General features: G+C 41.9%; 1 protein-coding gene across 2 annotated transcripts; it reads left to right on the top strand.

Annotated features, from left to right (window-relative positions):
• On the top strand, positions 1-15,465 carry LOC119647916 (neurocalcin homolog). Of its 2 annotated transcripts, XR_005248965.1 has the most exons (5): positions 1-602; positions 665-783; positions 9,372-9,560; positions 14,381-15,051; positions 15,414-15,465. XR_005248965.1 is itself a non-coding variant. In XM_038049239.1 (4 exons), the coding sequence occupies exons 1-4, from the start codon at positions 533-535 to the stop codon at positions 14,573-14,575; spliced, it is 573 nt and encodes a 190-aa protein (XP_037905167.1). In that variant the 5' UTR covers positions 1-532; the 3' UTR covers positions 14,576-15,465. The 2 variants fall into 2 exon arrangements, 1 of the variants encoding a protein (XP_037905167.1); XM_038049239.1 differs by having other exon boundaries at positions 14,381-15,465.
• Positions 15,466-20,107: the final 4,642 nt, after the last annotated feature.

Genomic DNA, 20,107 nt, shown 5'->3' with positions numbered 1-20,107 from the left:
TTTTATCTTTTTAATCCACAGAAAGGTGCTGACTTCCCAAAGTTACCAACAAGCTAGCCCGGCTGCAGACCGTGTAGACAAAACGGACGAAAATCACACATTTATTTTACAGACACTTACTCATGTGCCATCGAAAAAACCAAAATATAAAGCGTCTATCAAATATCCAGTGCTATTAGAATTTAGATAAAAATCAATTCTTTATTAATTTCCTCGTTAAATTGGTGCAGATAAAATTGCAACGCATAAAAGATAGTGACAATCATCACAAGTAGATACTTTTGTGCGCGCCACCTGAAAAGGTTGTGCAGCACTGAAAGGGAATAGCTTGTTCACTGTTATCGTTGTCGATATATGTTTTTTTCCAACTAATCGAAACCGGTGGTTGTTAGGATTAAAATAAATTACCGAAAACAAACAATTTGCAATAAATTGAAATAATCCGTTCATACAAACTACACTTAAGTAACTTAGATTTAAATTTGCTAATTAACTTTTCTAATAAAGTCATAAATTAATACTTTATAAAAAAATGGGCAAACAGAATAGCAAACTTAAACCCGAGGTTCTCGAGGATTTGAAACAAAATACAGAATTCACAGGTAAAACTTATTGCAAAACCTATCTTGCGTTTCTGGGCTCAAATCTTGATCTCTCGTTTTAGATGCTGAAATTCAAGAATGGTACAAAGGCTTCCTCAAGGATTGTCCCAGTGGTCATTTGTCCGTAGAAGAATTTAAGAAAATTTATGGAAATTTCTTTCCTTATGGTGATGCTAGTAAAGTGAGTAGTCAATATTGTATTCTTATATTGAAAGTTAAGAATTACTTTTGCATTAAATTTATACCTACCAAGCCGGTTACTACTGTTACTTAACATTTCGAGATTACTAAACCTGGAATAATTATCGAATTTCCAGAACTTTCAGTTTCGTAATACCCCAAGTAGTCCAAATCTAGTCAGATTGTTGTTGTTGTTCCTCGAGGCGTTCTTCTCATTTGATTGTATGACACACTAACAAAAACTCGTTCATCTTCCACACAACTTTCATTCTCACTTTAATTAATGAACAATTACATTTTTTTTTGCGCGCTTATATTTCAACGTATTTCAATTTGTTGTTCAAAATATACTGGCCCTCAAAGCAGCAGAAGGGCTCCTTAATTTCATGGCGAACACGTAGGTGATGTCTAGCCAGGCCTGGAAGGGGGAATCCTTTTGGACACTTCAGTCCCTCACATGTTACTCGAAAAAACCAGCATCTGAAACCTAAATATTCATTTGTACGAAGTCAATGTCTTCTTCCTCTTCCGATTCTTTCGCTAGGTCACTCGAACTCTTTTGAGTTTAACTCTGTGGCCTACTACGCTGACTGACGATGCCACGGGCCCAGAGAAAAGATCCTCTGGACTGGGTTGATCCCTCCACGCAGAATGAAGGGGCGACGGATGCCTATGTCAATTGGCGGTGAGGGCCGGTGTTTAAAGTTTTTCAAAATCTCAAATTTCCAATTTTCCATCAATTTACCCAAATTTAACCTATTTTACCCTCCGCTGAAATCTCAATATTTTAAGGAAATATCAGCATTTACATTTTTGTAAAATATTTTTCCATTTTCTTCAATTTTCCCGACTTGATATGACATGACGATAAACTTACCCGATATAGATCTGGCAACTTTCGTGAATTCGACAAAAGATCTGGAATTAACAGTTTTTTTTAGATCTGACCAACTCTCTCCTCTCCTCTTTCCTCTCTTCTCTCTCCTCTCTTCTCTCTCCTCTCTCTTCTCTCCTCTCTCCTCTCTCCTCTCTCCTCTCTCCTCTCTCCTCTCTCCTCTCTCCTCTCTCCTCTCTCCTCTCTCCTCTCTCCTCTCTCCTCTCTCCTCTCTCCTCTCTCCTCTCTCCTCTCTCCTCTCTCCTCTCTCCTCTCTCCTCTCTCCTCTCTCCTCTCTCCTCTCTCCTCTCTCCTCTCTCCTCTCTCCTCTCTCCTCTCTCCTCTCTCCTCTCTCCTCTCTCCTCTCTCCACTCTCCTCTCTCCTCTCTCCCCTCTCCTCTCTCCTCTCTCTCCTCTCTCTCCTCTCTCCTATCTCCTCTCTCCTCTCTCCTCTCTCCTCTCTCCTCTCTCCTCTCTCCTCTCTCCTCTCTCCTCCCTCCTCCCTCCTCTCTCTTCTCTCTTCCTTCCTTTCTTCCCTCTCCTCTCTACTCTCTCCTCCTCTCACCTTACATTATACTTATTTGCAAGCTGCGATTGCTTAACTCCATTTCAGTGGATCATGCCTACTACATCATTATGTCCTGGGATCTGGGTTTTGATGGTATACAAACGTTTTTCCCTACCCTTCCATCAACACAACCCTCAGGGGGATTTTAGGTTGCCATTTTCAAAGGTAGAACAATACGCTAGCACTGAGGTCGCCACCTTTATGTTTCTTTTTTTTTTTGAGGAGGTGGGAAACTTCAATTACCATTGTGTAGGATTTTGTCGCTTTCCTAGTCTCCGCTGGTTTTCGCAGTTTCGTCCGATCATGGAGTTGCTTGATTTTCAATCCTCCTGACATGTTAGACTACCACCAGCTCTGTTAGAGTTTCCTCTAGCTTTCTTGTTTCTTTCATGAATCTTCGACAAGGGAAGGATACGTGCCCTGGCCCCTATGAAATCCCATCGCAATTCGAAATCGAGCGAGGTGTCCAGTTGAAACTTTTGCAGGGACTTGTGGTATTCTCCATGTTGCGCGAGAAACTAAGTGATAATTAATCTTCACGATACGGATCAGCCATGTTTCCAAAGTGTTTCCAACCACTTGCCACCTATTTAAAGATCTCTCCCCTTCGGGTGGTTGTATATATCGCCAATTCATCTGCCAAGATGTCAATCGACATTATTCCTGAGACGAATGGTGCCTCTTTTGAGATCGTTTTGGCAAAACACACCCTTAGGTCTGTCCTACTATAGACGACACTCAGTCTGTATGCTCTCGAACCAAACCTTAATAGCATTGATTGTTTTGGATGAGTATAACTCAATGTCTTCCAGATGGGTTACGACTACAATCAACGAATCCTCTTCCGAAATTGAGGCGGGATACCCACAGAGTTAACATACTCCTCGGGTCCACCATTGGTATCATATCAAAGTCATTCTGCTAAGAGTTTTCGTATTAAGCTGCAACTGGCCGAATTGTTATGTTGAGGGTCACTACTACGCAGTAGTTGCTTGTACTACCCTTTCCATGACTCGTGTTTTCTACCAATTCAGTAACGAATTTGGTGGTCTCAATGGTTGATCTGGCTTTACGGATACCGCACTGTCGATTTAAAAGGCCTTCTTGGTTCCCAACAGCCGGGAGAATCTATTGTAGGTTACCCGCTCTAGCATTTTCCCCATAGTGACCGGAATATAATTGGGTCTAAAGGAGGATTGCACACCTCAAGGTCTGCCGCTTCCATGTGGCGCAGGAAATATACTCTCAAACATGCACACTTCGAACTACTTAGCGAGCCTGTCAAGTTTGGATTTCACGGCGAGCTTATGCGCTTTATTCTGTACGCCATCTAGACCCGCGGCTTTATTGTTTCCGATCTTACAACAAATCTGCAACAGCTCATCTCTGATACTGCGTTACGCCTTGGATAACCCATGGATGATTCTCAATAAGAAAACAAGGTAAATAATCTGTGGAATGAGCTTTGAATCGTCCTATCACGATTTGATAGGCGCTCCCCCACAGGTTTTCGCATCCAACTCCGAACAGGGCTCTTTAAAACATTCCATTTTGCTCCACTAGATAGCCAGCTTTAGATTTTTGCGCCCTTCCTTATAGATATGCTGCTTTGGCCCTGATGAGTTCCACCTGCCACTCTCTGCCAGGCTGATCGAAGCCTTTTCACTAGTCTACTAATAATTCCGTTTTCCATTAAGGAATGCGCACCTCCAAAGCGTAGAAGTGTCATATGTTTGACGATGCATTCACTTGAATAGCTCTTTCTGTATAGACGCCTTCTTTATTATGTTCACTTAGCTACACCTCTACGAAGTCTTACTCATATCAAGCTTTTGTAAACCAGCCTGATTTCTTTCTCATCGGTTGCAGTCCTGGCTATCGTGCCAGGATATACGACGCAGCAGTTCAGATCTGACAAAGGTGAGATATACGAAGGGTGCTTACATTTCTTTCGTTGGCCAGAACTATATCCAAACACGTGAAAGTGTCTAATGAACTTCGGCTTTTCGCGTCATTCTCTCTGTTTTCCCATTCGATGTCCCACGGATTAAAATTATCCGGAATGAAATTTTTATTACGCATAGCAGCGATTTTCTTTTCATCACCAGCAATGGGGCAACGGCCGGTATCTGGTCTAGGTCTGCCTTAGTGCGGAACTCAAGACATTCCGGTTTTGCACCAAGATCAACTGATTTGATAATTCTAAAAACTGTTTGGTGTCCTGGTCTACGCATCTGAGGCATACTCGTAGTTTGCCATACCTCCTATTTCCTACCCAGTCTCCACCCCGGAGAAGTAGTTGGCAGAGTTTGTCTAGTTTTTAGACGCAAGGTTCGCCTTCATCTTTCTCCATATGCAGTTTTTCGCTACGAAAGAACTTCCAGCTGTTGACGTTGGTTTGGCCATGCAGGGGGTGTTTCTCAGGTTTGTAGCTCGACTGAGTACCTCATAGACACGCGCTTCCAAGCCTCAGAGCTAGCCAGGCTGGACAATGGAGGGGGAGTAATGTTTTTGGAAATTTCCATCTGGCACACGCCATCTACTCAAATGGCCTTTAGTTGATACGTAGGTATCGCGCCAATTTCTGAAAATCTAAATACATGTTTATATGAAATCAACGTCTCCTTCCTGCTTTTTTTCACCAGGCCCACTCAAACTGTTATGAGCTTGCCTGCTGCCCTGCGAATCTGCTCAAAGAAGCTCATCTTGGTGTCTATCATGATACCGGAATATTTAACCGCCGGGCAATACCATGATTTCACCTTGACTTGAATAAAAAGGATTGTCGGAATCCTCTCCTTGGTCAAGACGACCGCTTCAAAGCATGTTCGGCTGCGTGTCACGTGATCAGTCTCGCATCATTATCCGCATATCCAACCAGCTGCGCTTCATCAGGCATCTCAAATCATAGCAGATTATCGTATTAGGCATTCCAAAGTTCCCGACCAAGGATTGATCTCTGCGCCGCTCCCGGAAGGGGCCCTCATTCTACGGTGTCCCTCCCGGGTCTCATAGAGCAGGGTGCGGTCCTTTAAATAATCCCTCAATATTCCCAGAATGTTATCTCGACTAATAATAATTTGGGAATAATTTGTTAGCGCTTTGAAAATGTCGCATCAACTTAAAGCGATAAAGGAGTTTTTTATATCTAGCGTCATAATGAGCACCACTTCTTGACAATGGCGACTGTGTGACTCAACGATGAGATGATGAGAAGTCTCCCGAAGCACGTATTGCGTTAGTCAATCTTGTTTATATGAGCTTCCCAAGCAGTTTCCCCGCTGTGCATATCATGCTGAGAGGAACAACGGCTTGGCATCGCCTTTGCCTTTGCCTATCAACACGAGCCTCACAATTTTCCAGTGGGAGGAAAAAAAGTCCGGCTGGTACTCAAATACAAATTTTAGTACTTCGCTGGGAATACCATCTAGTCCCGGCACTTTTTTGCTCTTTATGGATAGTGGCCACTCTTCAGTATTCTTCCTCTTATCGACAGTGTCAGCTGGGATAGGGTTGACAGAAAAATGTGCTTGCTCAATTTTTCCCACCTTCTCTGCTTCCAAGGGATAGGATGATCGATGAGCAACGAGGTTTTACTCGAGGACCCCCCCTGTCCCTGTGAATGTCGCGGCGCAGTTCTTTTTTTTTGCTCTTGAAATCTGTGGATCTAGAAATTACCTCATCTTGGTCTCCTTCGCACTGTTCAATCCGCCACGTGGCCTTGCAATGTCAGCTGTCCGCCGGTAAATAGGTGGCTTCCCATGATGGATTCCTCTTTTAGGCGCCGCTGCTTCGCAATCAAGGCTCATTATTGAGTCCACTTGCGACTCAGTCGCAGTTTTTCTATCCCGGTCTTGTGCATCTTTTACTCTTTTTGAGAAGGCTTTGGAAAATTTCTCAATATTAATTTCCCCGATGTCCTGTCTGGTAGTTATTTGTTGTTTGCGACGAGGGTGTCGGATTATCGGAGTGCTACCGATATTAAGCATAATAAGCCCTGCCTGGCACCTATCTTCAAAATTTTAAGCATGTGGATGTGGTGCTGGACTCTTCCTTTCTTTCATCTCTCCTTTGAAGGTCTGCCACCGCTCGGAACCGGAAACATAAACTATATCTCTCTTTTACACACGGTGGCGCTCAAGTCTTTACTTTTTGCCCGGATTCGCGGGATTTGTTATACAAAGTGCTTCTGGCTTAACCTTTGCAAACTCCTGCAGAAGAGCTACTCTTCACCTTATCTTACAAATTATCCACCCGACCTTTATTTTCCTGCAATGAATAAGTCGACTCGTTGTCTTCTCAGGAACGGTGGCAATGACCAATTTTCATCCTCTGACAGATGTAACTCCCATCTTAAGGTCGCCTACATCTGAGTAACCTTGTTTTATCGCTTATCGCTTCTTCTTTGTTGACGACAAAGTCCAAATACTGTTATTGTGCCTAGAATGTTTTAAACAGTCTCGTAGAACGTATTCTCCCTGACAGTGTTCGACCTAAGTTCGACAAATATACCCCGATTCGAGTCCGCCGGATAGGTTTAACATATACTAAAGTATTTTCTGGTTGGCGTTGCTAAGGACTTCACGAAGAACTTCCGCGAAAGATCTCCCTTCGCTTGATGAGAGGGCCTCTGACCGTGGCTTACCCCTTCCCCATGATGTTGTCGTTAAATTTTGACCTCGATTTTGCTACAGTAAAGGGTTGTTGCCATTTTTGGACGCTGTTTAGTCCGTTTGGTTACCACATCGCGGAGTTCTGCTTGCTACGTCCTTGTCACAGATCTAATTGTAATTGTCTGTTTCGCATCTGGCGGGCTGAGAATACTGACTTGCTTTTCCCTCAGCTCCATTCCAGCGGTCTTGCAAGAGTTTTGTTTGCAAGAGTGTGTAAAAAGGTCCGGGAGTTCCTTGATGTCTATTTTGCCATTTTTGACATCCATAGAGATGTTTCGACGGAGGATGTTAGCAGCCTTTATTTTCCGTTAGACCATCTCGCTCTTTTCGAGTAGCCTTTCTTCTTGTGTCCTCCCTGATGAGGTGAAGTTGGTTTTCGCCTGGTTGGTGAGTTCGTTAAAGTCTTCCCCATAAGAGAGTGTCACGCAGGTCGAAGCTTGTCATTTTTTTCTCGTAGCTCCTTTTTTTTAACCTCCAGCTCGATGGGGTCTCTATTGTTTCACGAGGCCCAGTAGACCTTTTTTTTTGCAGGTTACCTTCGTAGCTTTGCGCATCTTGTAATGAGATTTATAGTAGGCAAAAGCGGTGAACGTGGCTCCTTCAAATAATTTCTGGTATTACCGATCTTATCGTTGTAATTTCTGTTCCTGTTGTTGTTAATATTATTGTTGTCATTGACTTATGGGTCCCAGCTCCATTTGCCTTAAATGAAGCCGTAATTGTCTTTGCAAGCGGAGAGATCATGCTCGGTCCGAAACAAATCCTTATGAGAGTTTGTGTTCAGTTAAGTCCTTGGAGTTTTAACGTAGGTACCTGTCGTGGAGACTTAATCCTACTGTCTTCTTTAGACACGGATTGATTTTGGGACCACAATCAGAGCCCCGCTGTGACAAGCAACAACGGTACCAGTTTATGCAAGTACATGGCTTAGCATTCATACTGGTGGATGCAAGACCTACTTAAATCTCTAGCGAACTAAGGAGTACGGCACCCGTGTTGAAACGCAACACCACGCCGAGGCACGAAGGTCTCTTCTCGCTTGAGCATCACCAACAGCCCCCATGAAGCTCCCACTAGGGGGCCAACCGCAAACAACCGAGCTGTATCCCCGTGCAGACTCGGGTCTGATCGCCCTTATTAAGCCTTGGAGCATCCGCCTACTGCATCACGGCCGGCAAGCCAATGCGATACAGCGTTTCCCGGTGCCACCACGTGGAGGTTCTCCTCGGCCACTTGGTTTTGGTTCAGCCGGCAGGGTTGCCGCCCCGTCTTCCTCCCCGCCACCTCAGAGCACCAGAGTTTGTGTTTAGAGCCGAGGCTACCAACTGGGACTTGATTCGGAAATAAACGAGTCATTGCCATACACCAACTTTGCCCGTTTGGCGCTATGGGGCTGGGACTCAAATCTTGGGTGTTAAAAACCTTTTTTTCACGACACAATTTTGGACATTGATTTTGTTGGTTAAAAAAACCGATCCTTTTTCTCTCAGCAGAATTCGCTATCCGTGCTACTAGCCTTACGTGTCAATGTTGAGTGGATGACACCAATCATTAACTACATCTATGCAGGTCTTCACTTCTTCGGTGGTAAGCTTTGCCGTGCCACTCCCGCTTGGACTACATAGTTAGCTATTCGTATTCGATTTTTTAGGTCATACTTCAGGCCATGTTTAGGACGTTTATGTTCATCCCTAAATTAAATGCAGCTCCACTTCTACTCTTCCCACAAAATATAAGTAGAGCCAACAAAAAATTCCAATTCGTCCTATATTCGTATAAAACTCCTTTGAAGCGTATTTGTCATTTATTCCTTTGTAGACTCCCCGTATTGATTTTAATGATTATAATTGTTCTGTGGATTCGTTCAGTGACTGTGGCTGGAAGTATGAACACAAAACAAAGTGAAAAATATGGAACAGTTGCTTCCACACTTCTCCGCTGGAAATGTTACTTCATTCCATTTCCACAAAGGATAAAATAAGTGCATGGAAATTCAATTGCTCTGTACAACCACACACTTTGTCACGCTCGTAAGGACAATGAGTTTCACACGAAAAGGGTTTCGTAAAGATCCTTTTTGTGCTTAAGGACATACGAACATTTCGTGCTTATTCGATGCACATTATGATGCCATTAACATACTTTCTCACGAACCATAAAAATACTCGGTTGGGCGACAATAACTTCTCTAAATATATCCAAGGAAGCACGGCAAAATATTGGTCCTGTTCAGGGTGCACGGAAAAGTGTATGAGCGAGTGCTTCAGTTATGGCCCTATAAAAGTTACATTTCTCAAGTAGTTGGCGTCCTGTGAAAACGTTACTAGGCGCTCGCCTGCATCTGGCCACACTATAACAAACTTTATCATTTTAATTATCTTTAGTGACGTAAATGTCGGTTGATGGCGTATTTTTAAGCCACTCAGCCATTTTGATGCCGTTGATATTTATTAAAAAATTCATTTTTTTTCTAGTTTGCAGAACATGTTTTTAGAACGTTCGATGCGAATGGAGACGGAACTATTGATTTTCGGGAGTTCCTTTGCGCTCTGAGCGTGACTTCACGAGGCAAATTGGAACAAAAACTGAAATGGGCCTTTTCCATGTATGATCTAGATGGTAACGGGTATATTTCACGTCAAGAAATGTTAGAAATTGTAACGGTAAGTACGAATATTTTAATTCTAACCATATATTTGCAAATTTTATGCAAACGGCAGGAGGATTTTAAAAACATCTGGAAGATTTGTCAAGATTTATATCTAAGTTCAAAAAAATCGAAGTACTAACGACAAATTTTGCAAAGGAGGGTAGGAGTAACTATATATTTGCAAGAAGAAGGGAGTTCGTAGTGGGAACATGGAAGTATAGATATTGCCGAAACGGACGATCGACTAAAACAACGGGGATATATTTTCGACATTCAACGGAAAAAGGCAACTGAAGACCTGATTTAGTTATATCTTCAGGCAGCAAGGGTTTGATCTAGTTATGTCGGTACATGATGATCGAAAAATTTACTCCTTTTCCCACAGTACTGTGTCCTTCAGTAGAAGGTGTCTCTAACGAAATACGTTTTACTGAACGTCCTCACTAACTTAACCATTCGGATTAAGACTGATTTATGCACGTGAAGTCCTCTATTAAAGACAGTTTACTTGTCCCCTATGTATTTGTTTGGAAAAAGGTGACTTACAAGTATTAGATACATGCAATATCCCATTATCAGGTGTTATCGACTCAGGAATTTTCCATAAATGCACGTGGTTCATGAATAAAAACTTGGAATGCCAATTTGAAATCAATAGATATAAATCGCTTAGGTTAGATAGATAAATTCATTCGGAGATGAGTTAATGGCTATTAGCTTTCGATAGCATTTTAGGACACAATGGCAGTCTAGTCTAAACTTCGCCCCTACTATCCTACCCTACCCTTCGGCGTCAAGTGCTCTTGAGGCGTCGCATTCGTCGGCCATCTTGGGAGAGTGAATTCTACTGCATGACCTAGTCGGCAGTGCAATTGTCGCCCCTCCTTAATGTGTGACCTACCTAATGCCACTTCCGTCTTCCTATCATTTCGCATACGAGTGCCAAGCCTGTGCGCTGACCAAGATGTTCGTTTGCGATAGTGTGATGCCAGCAGAGTACGCTGACAGGTATTGACGAAAGCTTGGAAATTTTGAGTAACAGTTTAGCTGACTTTCCATCTGCTACTCCCATATAGCAACATTGAAAGAGCACTAGCACCGAACAATCTCAACTTGATTTTAATAAAGCAGAAAAGTTGACTGACGGTTTCTTCCAGGGCAGAGGCAACTCATCAGACGCTGCCTCACCATGATTTTAATGTTGAGATAACTGCATTTCCATATTTTTGACAGGGCAACGAAAGCGGATCTAGCGCCGTAAATGCGTCGGGCAACATCTAGTTCGGTGCTAGGTCGGCAGAAACGATGCTTCCTAGATAAGCAAATTGGCCGACGCTTCCGATGCTCTGTCCATTAACACAGATAGGGAAGGTGCGATGACCCATCAGACTGAGAACTTTGGTTTTGTTAGTGTTTACCTTCAGACCGACTCTACTTCCGTCTCTTTCCAAATCCAGAGTCATCTGGCCAAGGTCCATGACCCGATGAGAGAGCAAACAAATGTCTTCAGCATAGTCGAGGTGTCTGGCTAAAGATGTCAGCGTCCATTGAATTCCTCCACGTCTTCCGGTCGGGACAGCCGGAAGAACATAACCGCCAACAAGGTGGAATAATATCGGTCATAGGATGCAACTCCGGCGGACTCGGCTTTACACCTCAAAATCCTCCGAGATTTTACTTCGGTGCAGCACGTGACATTTTGCGCCATTATAGTTTCTCCGGAATGCCCTTCCTACGTAGAGCACTCCAGATACACTTCCTATTCACGCTTTCGAAAACTTTCTGGAAATGGATAAAAAGTACAAATTCCGCGTATTGTTCCGAAAGGTCTCAGATTCCCAAAATTTTCTTACGAGCGAAGCAGCAGTATTTGCAGGTGTAGCGATAAATAACTCTACGGGGAGACCGTCAAGTCCAGCCCCAGACGGTCAGGCAAAAAAAGGTTCTAAATTTTGCTCAACGCCCCAAATTTAGGATGCGCCGTTCCCGGGATCCGACTATAATTCAGCGGCGAAAAACCTTTCTATTGTGTAAACGACTCAAACTATGAACAAGCCGCCCGAGAGGAGGTGGAGGTGGAAGGTAAGGAGCTGAGAGCCTTGTTGATGGTACCGAGCGGGATGGGGTGTGACAACCTGCAGCTCATATAAGTGACAAACTGGAAGAAATACACTATGCTGTACGCGGTGAGAAGGGAAACTCCATCATTGCGTTACCAGGAAAAAGCTATCGCAAATAGCAACGGTGTCCCTACCATATATCATATCAGGACACGCTTACAGGCGATCGTTAAACTTTCGATGGATTTGTGAAGAACGTTAGAACTATTCTTTTCAACAACTGCAGAGGATCACGGTAAAATCCCACGATTTCGATCACATCTGGTAAGTTCTACCTATTGTGAATGATATGGCAAGCCATCGTAATATGCAGTTATGGACTACTTCTGCCAATAGAAGCGAAAATATCTTTCCTATTGAGCGGAGTAAAACCGTCGGCGTTTCGACCTCCTTGCAAATCTGTAGTTTCTGTAGAGCTGCTACTTCCTCCTACTTATTCTGGGGAATTTGTGATCTTTTCGAGTGACTCGAAAGAGGGTATGATCGTTAAGATTCTGAAAAAGGGCACCCGTCCTAGGTATGAACATTGGAGGCATATTTTTGCGCCTTCCTAATATCGCAAAATTAATCCTCGAACGTATAGGAACGTTTTGGATCCTTTTGTATCGATCACGGATCGGATCATTGTGGAGCAGTATTTGGAGTTTAGAAAGCTTGAAGCTATGTGATCAATAATTGAAGAGGGCATATGCGGTACCTGACGAGTGTCGAGGCCAGCATATATTGATTTCAAGCCGTTTCAATTCCGTACTCCACCGCCAATACCTCACATGTGTGATTTACTTTGTTCTTATTTCTCCCTGTTTACATCCTTGCTTCCTCCTCGTTTACGCCTCTTTTAAGTACCGACTGTTCTCAAGCGCTTGCCTCCTCTCCTTATTCTTTCATAGTTGAGTTCCTCATTGACAAAAATGACACCAATATCGGACCTGGTCCTGATAGGCCTAGTCAATTGTCAACAGAAGATTTCTCAAGCTCTGTAATTGCTTAATAGACAGTTCTGTCTCCTCGGATATTATTTTTAGTATTACGTATTTAGTATTACGCTGCGCAGAGCATGCGTGGCGTGGATATTCTCAAAGATCCCTTCGCGGAGTTCCATAACTACTTTCCCCCAAATTCCGCGATGATGCCTTAGTCTGGAGGTTAGCTCTCAACGCTATCAGCCATTGGAAAACTAACGTTATGAAATCGCTTCACGCATTAACGCAACCTAGATGAAGTGGCATTCCACAACTGGTGTTCTTTGTGATCGACGTATCAATGACCGTGTCAAATCTAAAATTTACCGCAATATCGTCCGTCCTTTCGCCCTCTATGGTTCTGAGTGTTGGTCGACTATAAAAGACAATGAACGGCGTCTTGCGGTAATGGAGACGAAGATGTTGCGTTGGACTAGTGGCGTGACACGTTTTGATCACATCCGAAATCAGGATATCTGCCATCGTTATGGGGTTGCACCGATCGTGGAAAAATTGGGAGAGAGGCGCCTTCGATGATATGGTCACGCAATTCGTGCTAACGACAATTCACTTGCTAAGATTGGTCTGAAACAACGGTGGCTTGATACGCTGGATGGGGACCTAAAAGCCTCGAGATTGCACCCAGATCACCCATTCGATAGAGCCAAATGGGGAAACCGATCACGAGGAGCCGATCCCGCTTGTGAACGGGGCAAAGACTGAAGAAAAAGAAGGGGTTATTTGCTCCCCACTCCGCAGGCAATACGTAATTGGATTTTCAATCTTTTGTGTATGGATGGCAGAAGATGGGAATGGAAAATATTACTAACCATTTCCGATTATTAGCCACGTTCTAAACGGGCGTCATGAGATCTGTCTGACTGCTGGGACTTGGAAGCGAATCGTAAGGAAATGAAGGCTTCTATTGCCGCTGCAAGTGGGGGCGGACGGTACGCATTTAAGCTCCGATACCGTGACAAGGCGACAAGTATTCGTCGAAATGTGCATATTTACAAAGGATAAAAGCAAAAGGAAAGGTCTCGCATTTTTGTTTAAATTATCGTCGCTTTGCTAGAACGCTTTATATAGGTTTCGTTAATTGAGCAATATCCTGAGGGCTTCAGCGATGGGGGGCAGGTTAGTTTCACTGACGAGATCAAGACCCTGCAGTTAATTTTGGAACAGTGCGCGGAGTTCACATCTCCGTTTTAACTGCTCTTTATTGATTTAGAGAGGGGATGGGTCGATTCTGAAAACTCTGCGCGGAGGGGTGAGTAGTAATAGAAGGTGGCCTCCACGTTTACTTGAAACCTCCAACCCCTCGTCAACACTTGTCTGTGTTTTGTCTTCAGGACATTTTGGCCTGATACACATTTGAACGAAGAACTTCGTTCCGACTGGCGCACATGTCAGTTACCCGTTAATAAGAAAGCGGACATGGCAGTGAATATGTCACATATTAAGGAAGGGCAACTCCATCCTACGCCGTGCAATGGAATTGACTATCCCAAGATGACCGAGTGGATCGCCCCAGAAAAGAAACTTTTCAGGAAATTCAAAAGGCAGCTGAAACACTTTTCGGCAAACCGTCAACGAGGTCTTGCGGTCGTGATTTACGCGGGGGTAAGTGGTAACTGTATACTCCTCCATCAAGCATCAGGAGATGAACTGAATATAATAATTTTAGGCAAAGCAAGTTCAATTATTTTAAATTTTATCAGAAAGTATTAATTATAAATATTTATTTCCAGGCAATATATAAAATGGTGGGAACGGTCATGAAAATGCCCGAAGATGAGAGTACACCTGAAAAACGAACAGATAAAATATTCCGACAAATGGATCGCAATAAAGATGGAAAATTAAGTTTGGAAGAGTTTATTGAAGGTGCTAAGAGCGATCCGTCGATTGTTCGGCTTTTGCAATGTGATCCGCAGGCGCAGTGAATAATCTCACAATTTACAAATAATGAAAATATTAATTATAATTACAAAGAAAGAAAAAAGTTCCCTCTTCCTATAAACAACAAGCTAATTATTTTATAAACCTATACAATTAATTTACTTCGTTTAGTCAATTTATTCCTTCTATTTTTTCCTTTTTGTAATATTTCCAATAATTTTTATACTTTGATTTTTATTTATTTCGTAATAATTCTATTCTTGTAAATTTCGGTTTAAATATTTATTTATTCGAAATAAACAAGAAAATCGTTTTTTTCTCTTTAAATAAGCGTATAAAGTAATTAAAGCAACTATTTAAGGATATTATTTAAATATACAGTTGTGTAATAAAAAAAAAATCGAAGAAAAAAAACTACAAAAATAAAGTGAAACAAAAAAATGGGTAAATACTACGTCAGACACAAAGTCAAGAAAAAAAACTGCATGAAGACAGAAGTCACCTTTGTGCTAATCCAATTGTAAGTTAATTTTTAAAATTTTATTTTTAAATTATTCCGTTTTGCTAATATTTAATTTGTGTAGATGTGAACATTAACTTGAAATATTAAATTTTTTTTGTCAAATATTTTAAATTTCAATCCGTTTTGATGTTGTTAAATCTATTTTTTGTCCGTAGAGTTGCAAGTTTATCTCTGATTTCGTATTTTCTTATATTGTGTATATTTTGTCGATAATCATTCAAAAAGAAACATTAACAGAATAAATAGTGATAAATTATATAAATTTGAATTATAAATATTTCATGTTATTTTCAAATCAAGTAGGGCGTAAGTAAAATTGAATTACTAGAAAACAAATGTCTTATCAATCTTCGTTTCAGCTTTCCATAAGAAGTAATGTTCCAGCAATAAAATTTTCATTTAATTTTCAAATAATGTTTTTTTTTATTTGAATTCATTCCAACATTACCCTTCGTTCCTTTCATTCCATGCCGAACAAACAACTACCAGTCCTCAAGTTTTTGATTGATTGGTAACATCATTATTTTATTTGATTTTGAGTGAATTTTCCCAAGAAAAAAGTAACTACTAATTCTATTTTTTATATCAGCTTCCTTATATTCATATTTCATATTTTATTATAATTATTTAATGATTATAGTTTCACACATTTGAATTAATGCAATTAAATTTTATGCACTTGACAATTGATATGCAAATGAAATACCCTTTGAAAAGACCCATTCTTCGAAAAATAAAAAGAAAGTCTAATTGATTTGAAATGTGGTTACCACCCCAATTCCTTTCTATAACCATGAAAAAGTGATCATCCAAATTAACATTGCGAACACTGCTCATACAACCAACACTAGCCATCGAATGAAATAGCAAAATCAAATTGAATAGTTGCAAGACATTGCTCGTAATAAGAAAATAGTAAAATAGGAAAATCTTAGTACTCAAAGTTTTAAAAAATAGGACATTTCGTTTTACCGGAAAGTAGATATTTTCTTTTGGATCCGGGAAATAATGTAGGATTGCGGATGTTACCCTTAGTTTTATATTTTTTAAATTTTTTAATTAGTTCATGAATTTAAAACGATGTCGGAAGACAGCATGCGAAAATTCGTTTTGCATGGGATGTTATTTTCACATTGGAAGCTTAAACAAACAGATATGGGGCTCAATTTCTAAGATTCTCGTATATATATTGAACATGTCTTAGGAAATTTTTTCTGTTTTTGGTTTAAATATAGTTAAATAAACCAAAAAGGAAAAATTTTCACAAGAATTAGCGGAATCTTAAAAAGTTTTCTTTCATTTAATAAATATGTCAATCATAATTTTGATTTATTTTAGGGTAAATTTAAGATTCTTTATTTGCTGCAGTTACTATCTTGATTGATAGAAAAAGAAACACAGAATTGTCTAAAATCCTGAAGGTATTTCATGTGTTTATGAAGCCTAACCTCCTGGAAGTATCCTTGGCAATTTGTTCAATCTGAAAACCTTTGAAACGATTTGGTATACCTCTTGCACTCGAAGCATTGATCGCGATTTGATCTTCACCTCAATTCTGTGGATTTTACCAGCAACGTGACTATTGTGTCCATCGAGGTCACCTTCCATCCAGTATCATTTTCAAGACCATGGAGTCGGTACATCTATTTTTGGTTGAGTTCTGAGTTCACAATGCTACTCAACTCCCAGTGCTTTTGCCACTTTTGCTTTTGTTCGGATTTCAAATTTGGTCTTTGTTTTGCAAATTACGTCACGATCAATACTATTGCAGAAATAAACATTTATTGTGTTTTTCCTTTGAGAATAAACCGGTCATGAATCCACCATCAAGTAGATGACGGACACAAATTTTGAAAAGCAAGAACACTTTTTCTTGTACGAATACCAAATTTCTCAAAGGACCACTTTATTCTCAAACAAAAATAGTTGTTGTTTAGACCTAGACCAGTCAAGGTTTGAAACCGATGGTTTTCATCCAATTTAATCTATACGCACGTCGAGTTTTTGAATTAATATATTCGGAACAAACAACATCCGGAGGTAGAGGTGAGGTAGCGTCTGATGAGTATGTCTTTGCACTGGCTAAGGTCAGTAGAAAGGTTTTTGAATTAATGCATGTCAAATTTATATTTTCAGCATTTTTCAAGCGTCTATTTCGCTGAAAACGATTGATACTTCGTATTCTCATGTTGTCAACTCAATCTCTTATCTACCCGCACAAAATATTGGAATCCCTCTGTAGTTTTCGCAACGAAGATCGTAAACTGGTAAATTTTGTTGCACCATCTTTTATTAGCTCGATCGGTATTCAGTCAAGTTATGGGCCCACATCTGCATTTAGTTTATCTCATCATCATCATCAACGGCACAACAACCGGTATCCGGTCTAGGCCTGCCTTAATAACGAACTCCAGACATCCCGATTTTGCGCCGAGGTCCACCAATTCGATATCTCTCAAAGCTGTCTAGCGTCCTGACCTACGCCATCGTTCCATCTCAGGCAGGGTCTGCCTGGTCTTCTTTTTCTACTATAAATATTGCCTTTATAGACTTTCCGGACTGGATCATCCTCTTCCATACGGATTAAGTGACCCGCCCAACGTAACCTATTGAGCCGAATTTTATCCACAATCTGATGGCCATGGTATCACTCATAGATTTCGTCGTTATATAGGCTACGGAATAGTCCATCCTCATATAGGCAGCCAAAAATCCTTCGCAGGATTCTTCTCTCGACTGCCAACCACCGTGCGCGGATTCCATCGTCGCAGCTTTTATCGGTTGTGATTTTCGACCCTAGACCCAGTTGTAGTCTCCTATCTCTATTTTTGCCGTTTGACCAATGCAGTTTGATGTTGTTGATTGGTTGGTTTTCGGTGCTAACGTCGCCACCGTATATTTTGTCTTGCCTTCGTTGGTGTGCAGCCCAAGAGCTTGCGCTGCTTGCTCGATCTGGATGAAGGCAGTTTGTACGTCTCAGGTCGTTCTTCCCATGATGTCGATATCGTCAGCATAGGTTGGTAGTTGGGTGAACTTAAAGAGGACCGTACCCCTCGCATTTACCTTAGCATCACAAACCGCTTTTTCCAGAGCCAGGTTAAAGAGGACGAATGATAGGGCATCGTCTTGTCATGGACCGTTGTTGATGTCGAATGGTCTCGAGAGTGATCCTGCTGCTTTTATCTGGCCTCAGGTTGATCAGGGTCAACCTAGTCAGTCTTATCAATTTCGTCGGGATACCGAATTCTCTCATGGCCGTGTACAGTTTTACCCTGGCTAGCTATCATAGGCGGCTTGAAAGTCGATGAATAGATGGTGTCCATATTCTAACAGTTTTCCTATCGCTTGCCGCAGAGATTTCTCTCTCAGCAACGTGATACCTCTATAATTGTTGCTCTGTGTGACACTTCCGTTTTTATGTATGGGACAGATAATGCCTCGTTCCCAGTCGTCGGGCATTGATTCGCTCTCCCACACCTTGATCATTAGTTGATGAACCACTTAATTACACCAAGTGACTAATTTAGTCGCCCCCATATTTAACCATTTCAACTGTAATTCCATCGGCTCCTGGCGACTTATGATTTTTTAGCCGATGAATTGCACGGACTGTTTCTCCTAAGCTTGGTGGTGGCAGTATTTGTCCGTCGTCTTCAGTTGGCGGGACTTCCAACTCGCCGATGTTCTGGTTGTTCAGTAGTGCATCAAAGTACTCAACCCGTCGCTCCAATATGCCCATTCTGTCGGAAATCAGATTTCCCTCTTTGTCTCGGCAGGATGAGAATTAAGCTGTGTAAGACTTCATACTGCTAACTTGTTGGGAAAACTTGCACGCCTGATGCGGTTTCTTCCTTGTACTTTTCGAGTTCATAGACCTGTTGGTTTTCCCAGGTTTCATGCATATGGGACCTCACTTTCTCGTCGAGGAGCTGGTTTGGGGTTTGGGGTTATCTCAAAGTGCTGTTAATACGCGAGGAAGGCAGCTAATATTTCATTAAAAGTTCTCAAAATATCTGGCTCTGTTGTTGAAAGCTCTATCCGCTGAATTTATAGCAACCTGGAGTTGATCTATGTCATCCAAATTCATATTCAAGCTTCAAATTGTATAAATATTCTTCAGGGATGATTTCGATTTCATCCGCGACCGATATTTTGTTGCAGTGAGCCTGCATATTTATAATCGATTGCTGCAAGGGTTTCTTGATCAATTACTTGGCTAGTCGATCTCTCGATAAGAATGCGGATACTGATCCTGAGGTGGTTTCTGAAAATAGTAAGGGGGGGGGGGACTAATTCGACATGTGTTTAATGCCTGACCGACTCGATTAGGATGCAAGCGCCTTCGGGCAAGCAGCAATTTTTGTCACGAAAAAAGAAATATTGAATATTGATTTTAGTTGCAGCAGCGATATATCAGCACACAGTCGAGATGCAATCTCATCATTGATTTGAGATAGAATTCCTGGAGTTGCTGGAGATGCATAGAGCCTGGAATACCTGGTCTATGCGGAGGATCCATTTCCGAGAATTCTATACACGCTCTTTGGAATTCGTCCCGAACCTCAGCGGAAACCTCAGCTGGACGGTGGAGAAGACTGCTTCGGCGAGTACTGAAACTGTTGCCTGCAGTGCGGGTGGTGTTGTTGATGCCACCGCCTCTGCCCCCATCGACTCTCGATCACCAGCTTCCCCGATGACCTCAAGTCGAACACGCTCCCTGATGACGGCCGGGATTGAGTCGCTGCAAGTTATAAAGCGATACTGGTCTGTGACACGCTGGAGAGTCATGTGCGCAAATTGCGGGAAACGCTCGACGAACCTCTGGTGCAAGAAGGGGCGGTAAAATGTTGTACCCGCCCCCGCCATTATTTCGTAGTAGGAGCGGATGATGAAGAGGTTCATTTCTTCAGTCCACTTCATCCGCTGCCTACGGGAACCTGTGGTCGCCACAGTTTGTGGCGAAACAGCTGCAGCAGTCACCAAGTCAGACGACTCCCGCTGGTTATCCGTACCGGACTTTAAATTTCTTCTTCTTCTCATAAATGGATTTACA

The sequence above is a fragment of the Hermetia illucens genome, chromosome 2 (genome assembly GCF_905115235.1).
Source record: "Hermetia illucens chromosome 2, iHerIll2.2.curated.20191125, whole genome shotgun sequence".
NCBI classification, from domain to species: domain Eukaryota; kingdom Metazoa; phylum Arthropoda; class Insecta; order Diptera; family Stratiomyidae; genus Hermetia; species Hermetia illucens.
This window is presented reverse-complemented; position numbering and strand designations above follow the sequence as displayed.